The 9,507-nt window shown below is 36.8% G+C and overlaps 1 protein-coding gene across 2 annotated transcripts; it reads right to left on the reverse strand.

The window, feature by feature from the left end:
- Positions 1-423: 423 nt before the first annotated feature.
- Positions 424-3,933, reverse strand: LOC107630434 (G-type lectin S-receptor-like serine/threonine-protein kinase LECRK3). Of its 2 annotated transcripts, XR_015907632.1 has the most exons (3): positions 2,979-3,809; positions 1,013-2,881; positions 424-762 (listed from the first exon to the last, which is right to left on the reverse strand). XR_015907632.1 is itself a non-coding variant. In XM_016333554.3 (2 exons), exons 1-2 carry the CDS (start codon positions 3,644-3,646, stop codon positions 1,114-1,116), a joined length of 2,436 nt encoding a protein of 811 aa, XP_016189040.1. In that variant the 5' UTR covers positions 3,647-3,933; the 3' UTR covers positions 989-1,113. The 2 variants fall into 2 exon arrangements, 1 of the variants encoding a protein (XP_016189040.1); XM_016333554.3 differs by lacking the exon at positions 424-762 and having other exon boundaries at positions 989-2,881; positions 2,979-3,933.
- Positions 3,934-9,507: the final 5,574 nt, after the last annotated feature.

Consider the following 9,507-nt stretch of genomic DNA (forward strand, 5'->3'; position numbering starts at 1 on the left):
AAAATGATCAAAAATCATAAAAAAATAGATACAATCAAGTATAAAGATATTAATTACTATGTTTATTTAGCTATGATAGCTTCAAAATCATTCTTACAAGAATGAATCTTTATCTCTCAAATACAAATAGAAACATAGATTTAAAAAGATAAAATATTTTATCACAAGAGGCTGAAAATTATTATTTATAGTTTTTTGGTGGTGCTTCTTGAAAAAAGTGATTTGATTTATGATATAATTTTTAATTATATTCAAGACACATTCAAAATAACAAATAATAAATAAAATGTTTTTAAAACACATCCGAAAATATATATAATATAAAATTTTTGGATAAAATTAAGTAAACACATCTAAAATAACAAATAATAAATCAAATATTTCGTAAACACATAAAATAATCAAAAATCATAAAAAGATGAATGTGAAGATAGCAATTATTATGTTTATTTAGCTATAAATTATAATAGTTTCAAGCCATTCTTACAAACATGAAGCTTTTTTTCCTTAAATACAAATAAAAACATATATTAGAAAGATAGAATTTTGTACTAGAGGAGATGGGAAAGACAAAGAGCGCATTATACATCTAAATTTCGGTAGAGGATTGAAGCGCCACGAAGATGAGAGGAACATGGGACGGAAAAGAGCACGGTGCGACAGAGGAGCACAGCTCGAAGAACGAGGGAAGAGTGCAGGGTAGTGAGAAGCGCAGGGCATGGAAGGAGCGCCACATAGGGAGAAACGCGGCAACAGAAGGTACTGCAGATTTTAGATTTTACGAGCCGGTAAAAAATTTAATAGGATAAAATATGTATTTTGAGATATTTAAATGGTATTTTAGAATGTGTTAGAGTTTAAAAAATTTAAAATTAAATTGTTGAATTTTAAGTTTATTCAAATTATTTTTTAAATATATTTATTTTAAGTTTTTAAATTAGTGTAATAAAAGACGGTTTAAAAAATAAATTTAAAGAATACTTAGTCATGTATGGAAAGAAAGAAATAGCACCTTTATTTGGCGCAAGTCTGGCGCAAGTCCCATGCATGGAAGCTAATACAGAGAACTTAGTATGTATTACACAGATAGATATTATAAACTTATTAAGAAGCCTAACAGGATGGGGATGGGGGAATTGGAACATCTTTCCATCCTTCCAACATCAAAATGACATTCTTCATTGAAGGACGCAGAGATGGGTCATCTTGAACACACAGCAGCCCCACCTTCACCATTCTTTCCAGTGTTTTCCAATCCATGTCTTGCTTTTCATCCTCATTGTATACAACAACTTTATGTAACTGCTCAGTTGCAAAGCAATGATATGCCCAACTAGAAAGAAGCACCTCCTCCGGTGATGGAACATTTACTTCTATACTCCTTCTGCGGCATACAATCTCCAACAGTACTATCCCATAACTGAAAACATCAGCTTTAACCGATGCCAATGCCTCCTTTTGCCATTCAGGTGCTAAGTACCCGGTTTTAACCTCGTTCTTGTCCGGTCTAATACTCAAAAGTTCCGGCTTTGATAGCCTTGCCAATCCGAAATCCGATATCTTAGCCGTCAATAGTTCATCCATTAGTATATTGTGAGGCTTCAGATTACAATGGACAATACGAACTTCACACTCTTCATGTAGATACTGGACTCCTCTGGCCACATCCAATGCAATTTTGAGTCTCTCTTTCCATGGCAGATGCTTCTTAGTCTTGAAGAGAAGATTGGCAAGAGATCCATTGCTGACGTATTCATAGACAAGAAGCTTCCTTGACCCCTCAATACAGAAGCCAATGAGCTTAACCAGATTCCTATGATGAGTTCTAGAAATGGCAGTGATTTCGGCTCGGAATTCCCTCTCCCCTTCATCGACAATCTTCTCTATTCTCTTGACGGCAATCCTTTTGCTATTCTCTCCTATTGTGCCTCTATAAACTGCTCCGAAGGATCCTCTGCCTACCTCCTCTGTGAAGCCACTAGTTGCTTTGACAAGTTCATCAAAGGAAAACGAGCGTAGCGAACATTCCTCGGTGAATCCAAGATTTGAACTTGCAGACAGCTTCGTAAATCTATGAACTTGGCTCCTATAAATGAAGAAAATAGACACAACAAAGACCACACAGAGAAATGAAAGGGAACCCAAAGTAGAGGCTAGAATCAGTATCAGACCTCTCCGGTTATTAACAATGGCATTAGGATTCTTGGGAGATGAGGTGGTAGTGTTTTTCCTGATGACATATTCCGAAGGAACCTTGAAGAGTGCCATGCCTGTATCTGATGCATTTGGAGCCTTTCTGCCATAACTGAGTGGAAGACTATATTTGTTGCATCGGCCATTTGTGTATAATGCTGCTGCACAATCACAATCCTCCTTGCAAGACTTGTTACAAGCTTCCATGCTCATTAGTTTAGCCCAATATGGGTAGTCATAATTCCACTGCATCTCCTCCAAGGAAACAATGTTATAGTTTCGGCCACCACTTGTTTCGCAATCATCCTTGCTGTAGTTCAGTTTGCACTCCAGAAACATGGCATTACCACCACTGGTTTTGTTGTTGTAGGGGACGAAACCAGGATAACAGTGGCATCTAGCATTGCCGCTTGTGTTGGAGCAGTAACTGTTGGAGCCGCAAAACCCCTTGATTTGGCATTCATCAGTCAAGGCTTGCCACACCGTATTCGTATGAACAAGAAGTGATGATGATGAGTTTGCGTCAAATAGGTGCTCATACAATCTCAGGTTTCCATCAACATCAAGAGTTGCGCGGTAGATTGAACTAGTGTTCTGTTGCTTGATTTGCTGGTTAGTGTTATTAGCCAAGCATTGAAAGACACTGAAGCAGAGATAGCCTTTAGCGTCAAGACTCAACTGTGCCACCCTAAACCAAAATTATAAGCGGATAACATTTCTTCAGTGAAAAACTATGAACCAAGCAACCATTCATTAGAAGAAATAAACATAACACCATGTCTTACTCTGTCCCATGATAAATGTTCTGATCCCTGAAAGCCCAGTAAGCATCAGAAGCGGTGCCAGAGCTATTGATGGGATAAGCAACAAGGTTGTTATCATCCTGAAAGGCAAGATAGTGGTGTCCAGTGGAACGGTCTGAAGTGGACCTGCTAGAGACTAGCTGGTTCAGAATAGTTAAATTCTGGCCTCCTAATATGGTGTCAGTTGGGTGATGAAAGCTTTGCCACACAACAAAGGAAGAACTTTCTTGGCTATAGATCACAAAGTTACCGGAATCGAGCATGGATGCAGAACCTGCTGGCTCTGAAGGCACATAGAGTTGTCCTCGGTCATCACTACCTTGCTTCAGAAGTAGGCCCTCTACGGTTAATTGCAAGGTGGAGTTAGATGAGAGTGGAGGGTCGTCACGGTTAGTGGTCCACACAACAGTGTTGGTGGTTCCACCCATCAGCCATATTCCAATGGCATAGCCGTGGCCATCACCGTGACGGTAAAAGCCGAATGCAAAGTGACCAGAACTTGATAACCAAGATGGGTGTGTCGTGTTACTATCAAGAGGAGAGAGAATATCATCCAACCCAATATACATGTTCTCAACTGCAACTTCATCTGCCAGAGCCACACACAAGGATAGCCATAAGAGCAGAACATGAAAGCGGTTTGAAGCCATGGGAATGGGATAGAACAAGAAGTTTCTTTTAATCACCAAGGCCACTCATTAGTATTTTAGAAACAAGTATTGCGACTAAACTGACTATTGAGTGGTAAATATAAAGTCAATGGTTTTTCTCATCATATACCGTGTGCTGCAAGGTGTTCCATCCATTAACTACTTCCATTTTCTATCGCTAAAAGTTCTTCATGTTTACGTACGCATTCTTTTCAGCTTTTAATTTAGAGAGAAATTTCTTAGATACTGACTAAGAACTTTTGTTCATATCAAAATCAGTAGAAGACAAGAAGCTAAATACCTATATCCCACGAAATATAGGTAATCACGGTTTTTAGGAAAAGAAAGAGTCAAAGAAACAAATTTTGACTTTTTAATTTTGGTGTTGTGTTTTTTGGTGGTGTTTTTTAATTTGTGTTTTTAATACGCAAATTTTTGAACCATCCGATTTATACACTATAAAATCTAAGAATTTATTTTTTAATACTGGGCCAGAAGTGGTGTATACTACCAAAATTGGCCAACAATAGTGTTTAACGGCATCGTGATAGTGGTTACTGGCGAAACAAAAAAGTCATCGCCGTTCAATGAAAAACGTTGATGCCCCCCTCTTCCTCACGCGTTAACCTGAAACCAACAAGGCAACGACACCCTTCCTTCATTCATTCAAAACTTCTTCGGTCCCCACTTCCTATTACTTTAAAGAGTAAGTTTCCTCCTTACTCCCAAGTTGTTAAAAGAAAACGGTAGCACGTACACAAGTAATTTTTTTTTTGAATGTTTTATATTATTATTAGGTAGTTATTTAGTCTAATTTGTTAGTGTTTTAGGCTGAAAGTAAAACCATAAGTAGTTAGTTAGTGTTTTAAGTTGAAAGTAGAACAAAATAAACGGCAAATAATTAAAAAAAAAAGAATTATTTAGTATTTTTAGGCTTGTTTCAAATAATTTTTTTCAAAAGACACAATTATTTAATAATTTTAGTTTTATTTTAAATATTTTTTTAAAACAGAATTATTTAGTAATTTTAGTTTTATTTTAAATAATTAAAATTTTAGGCTAATTTCAAACAATTTTCTTCAAAAACAATTATTTAGTAATTTTAGTTTTATTTTAAGTAATTTTTTTCCAAAAAAAATTTATTTAGTTATTTTAGTTTTATTTTTAATTTTTTTCTGAAACAGTATTATGTAATAATTTTAGTTTTGTTCTAAATAATTCAAATTTTAGTTTTATTTTACTTAAAATTATTAGCCTTGATTACTATTTAACGACTATGGTTAATATGTATTATTAGGGTTTTTATATTTTAATTATTTATTGAAATAGCAGAATTAATATTATTAATTTTTAGCATATGTTTACTAATTTTAGGTTTGTTTGTAATATTTAATAAATTATTTTTTAGTTTAAATGCTTAATTAATTAAAAAAGGAACAATATTAGTAATTATCTGTATATATTATTACTAAGTTTAGTTTATTTTTATCTTAAGTATTTGTTAAAAAAATATTGTCATTAATTTTTAGTATATGTTTTTTTTTATGTAGAATAAAAGGAAGACGAAAATGGGAAAACATGATATCACACGTGCTGAGGATCATATTGTAGAATATTTTTGACATTCTGCATATGTAAGTAATTTTTGTGTTTATAGTAGTGGTTAGTAATTAATAATTGACTTAGTATTTAGTAATTATTGAAATTTGTAGTAATTTATTAGTGATTGATTATAATTCTTACTAAACTGAGTATTAATTTATTTTATTAGCAATAGTAGTCATGGACTAATTATAGTGATTCACTGATAATTATTATTTTTTATTTTCAGGGTTCAAGAAATTTGCACGAGACACTTACACCAGATAGACTCATATGATATTAGGGTGGAAGAACAGTTGAGAGAGAGCAAGTTCTATCATATATCTAAGACTGGGAGGATCATGTATCATAGTCCGACCATAGACGCACTGGTTGAAAGGTGGCGTCATGAGACGCACACATTTCATCTTCCACACGACGAGTGCACAATTATTTTGGAGGACGTCGCCATGATTTTGGGACTCCGAACTAACAGTTTGTTAGTGACTGGTTCAACCGATCACAGCACAAGTGCGTTAGAGAACGAGTGCTTGACCCAATTTGGTACTGCTCCCAGGCCGAACAACCACAGAGGAAGCGGAATCAAGCTGTCATAGTTCCAAACCCTGTTCGTGTATTCAGCGACCGACATTTGACCTTGTTTCAATTACAGCAGTTCAAGCTCCTTAGCCGTTCTGACCGAGTTAGGAAAGTATTTCTTGTAAAACTCAGTTCAGAATACATCCCAGGGTATAGCAGCATCACCCTACTACAAAAGGCGATGCATCCCTTGCCACTAATACTGGGCTTCATCCGCTAACTGATAAGTTGCAAACTCAACACGTTGATCTTCAGGGACTTGCTGTGCTTGTAAAGTCCGCTCAATCGCTTGAAACCAATTGTCGGCCTCAGTAGAGTTTGTGGTTCCTCCGAAGATCGGTGGATGTATCTTTAGAAAAGTTGCAACCGTCATTGGCCCGTTATCCCCATTAGCGACGTTCCCATTTCCAGCTTGATTCCCTAGCACTTCGGCTATCGCTTGCATAGCCGCAGCCATATTTTTCAGGGTAGCCAAAAAGTTCATAGGGTCGTTTTCCATTGTTTTAGGGTCCGTAGTACCTATTCTACCTCTGCGTCGCCTGCGACCACGTTCACGAGTTGCTATCTGGTTCCTGTTCACACCAAACAAGTGATATCAAGGTGATCGGTCTCAATATCGCAAGTCTATTGCTTCAAACTCCCAAATGCATGGTCATGAACATTCATGTCACATTTATCAGTTAGATAACCTAGTTTAGCATGTACAGACAACCAGAGTATGCCCAGAAGCATAGTCAGTCAGTCCCTCGGGCTCTACAGGAATGAACTGCTCTGATACCATAATGTAACACTCTACCACACAGAGCATTATGCTTAAGTCATAAAACAGAGGTGTGAAGTATTACGACCTCTAAGAATAAAATATATACATAGATATAGTTGAAAAAATTTGTAACTAGTAGCTTTGAAGAAAGGTTTAAGTAAAAACCGCGAAAAGAAAAGCGCATTACACTCGTAAATGTAAAACCGGAGAAAAGATAAGGGTAAGACGTGAGTATATACAAAGAATTGAGTACCAAAATACAGAATATCAAGCTCCGGATGCAACCTGCAAAGTTAAAGCTGGCCGGAGTATAAATACATATATAGGCATAAGTATATATCCCAAGATAACCCAACATGCATAAAGAAAACACATAGTTCTCCAAAAAGCCTCTAAGAGGATTAAACATCATATATATATATATATATATATACACACACACACACATATATACATAACAAACAACCCCAAAATATAACTTCCTAACTTCGCTTGCCAAAGAAACCTCCAGATGCTCACCGAGGCACATCTCGACTTGCAAAAAAAAAAAATAACATAGATATGGAATGAGAACCGGAGGTTCTCAGCATGGTAATGGTGCCCATATACATAATATATAAGGTCCCGAAAAAGTCAGAGGTGATCCTAGAAATCCGACACTCAGATTTAAATCTTAAAGTTAATAAATGAAAAACCATAAATAGGGTAGGTTATCTAAGGTTCTTATTTCTAATTCCTTTAATTTCTAACTTAAACTCTAATTTTCGCCTTCCTCCAATCCTTCAATACTACGATGCACAGACAAGGAATACAGACATAGCAAACACAAGTAGGATACAGATACAGCAGATAGCAAATATAGCAGGTAAGCATAATAATCATATAAGCAAGCCCAATTAATGCACAATCAAATAAAACACACATATGCATATGATGTATGTCTGCCTTATGGCAGATAAGTCTCACCTGTCAGTTATATAGCCAACCCGACATGTCCGGCATCTAACCCGGGAATCGTCCTCCTGAAAACTGGTGAGCGGTACAGTACAACGATCCTCACCTAGTGAGCGGTAAACCACCTCGATCCTTACAGACGTTTTCAATTGGAAAACAGCACATACGTGGGCGGTAAATAACCACGATCCCCACAAAACAATTTCTTATCAAATCTGGTGGGCGATAAATAAATACAATCCCCACAAAATATTTCCATATCAAATTCATCTTCGTCATCATTCAATTCATTCATCAATTATCATCATCACACCTCCCATTCCTTTCATCAATAATTCACACTCAAAATATAATTCTCTTCTTAACTAAATAAAACTCAAAACATAATACTTTTCTTGATAAATTGAAACTCCAATATAATACTTTTCTTAATAAATCAAGTTCCAAAATATAATGCATTTCTTTTCTTTATAAATCGAAGTCAAATAATATAATTGTTCCGAGGGTTACCTGAAACTGGAGGTCGATCTCGGACGAGATCTTCTGTACTGGTCGGAGATAACGTGTCTGGCTGGCTGATGGCGCCCGGAGCTGTTGTATCCATGATGAGCGGATAATTTATACGCTTTTGGCATTATTTTTACTTAGTTTTTAGTATGATTTAGTTGGTTTTTAGTATATTTTTATTAGTTTTTAATTAAAAATCACATTTCTGGACTTTACTATGAGTTTGTGTGTTTTTCTGTGATTTCAGGTATTTTCTGGTTGAAATTGAGGGAGCTGAGCAAAAATCTGATTCAGGCTGAAAAAGGACTACTGATGCTGTTGGATTCTGACCTCCCTGCACTCAAAGTGGATTTTCTAGAGCTACAGAACTCCAAATGGCGCGCTCTCAATTGCGTTGAAAAGTAAACATCCAGGGCTTTCCAGCAATATATAATAGTCTATACTTTGCTCAAGGATAGACGATGTAAACTGGCGTTCAACGCCAGTTCCATGTTGCAGTCTGGCGTCTAGCGCCAGAAACAAGTTACAAGTTGGAGTTCAATGCCAGAAACAGGTTACAACCTGGCGTTGAACACCCAAAACAGCCCAGGCATGTAAGAAGCTTAAGTCTCAGCCCCAGCACACACCAAGTGGGCCCCAGAAGTGGATTTCTGCACCATCTATCATAGTTTGTTCATTTTCTGTAAACCTAGGTTACTAGTTTAGTATTTAAACAACTTTTAGAGGTTTATTTCGCACCTCATGACATTTTAGATCTGAACTTTGTACTCTTTGACGGCATGAGTCTCTAAACTCCATTGTTGGGGGTGAGGAGCTCTGCTGTGTTTCAATGAATTAATGCAACTATTTCTGTTTTCTATTCAAACACGCTTGTTTTTATCTAAGAGGTTCATTCGCACTTCAATATGATGGATGTGATGATCCGTGACAGTCATCACCATTCTCAACCTATGAACGTGTGCCTGACAACCACCTCCGTTCTACTTTCGATTGAATGAATATCTCTTGGATTCCTTAATCAGAATCTTCGTGGTATAAGCTAGAATCCATTGGCAGCATTCTTGAGAATCCGGAAAGTCTAAACCTTATCTGTGGTATTCCGAGTAGGATTCAGGGATTGAATGACTGTGACGAGCTTCAAACTCGCGAGTGTTGGGCGTAGTGACAGACGCAAAAGGATCAATGGATCCTATTCTAACATGATCGAGAACCGACAGATGATTAGCCGTGCGGTGACAGCGCACCTGGACCTTTTTCACTGAGAGGACGGATGGTAGCCATTGACAACGGTGATCCACCAACACACAGCTTGCCATAGGAGGAACCTTGCGTGCGTGAAGAAGAAGACAGGGAGAAAGCAGAGATTCAGAAGACAAAGCATCTCCAAAACTCCAACATATTCTCCATTACTGCATACCAAGTATTTATTTTATGTTCCCTTGTTCATTTGCAAGTC

The sequence above is a fragment of the Arachis ipaensis genome, chromosome B3 (genome assembly GCF_059453495.1).
Source record: "Arachis ipaensis isolate K30076 ecotype BB chromosome B3, ASM5945349v1, whole genome shotgun sequence".
Lineage (NCBI taxonomy): Eukaryota > Viridiplantae > Streptophyta > Magnoliopsida > Fabales > Fabaceae > Arachis > Arachis ipaensis.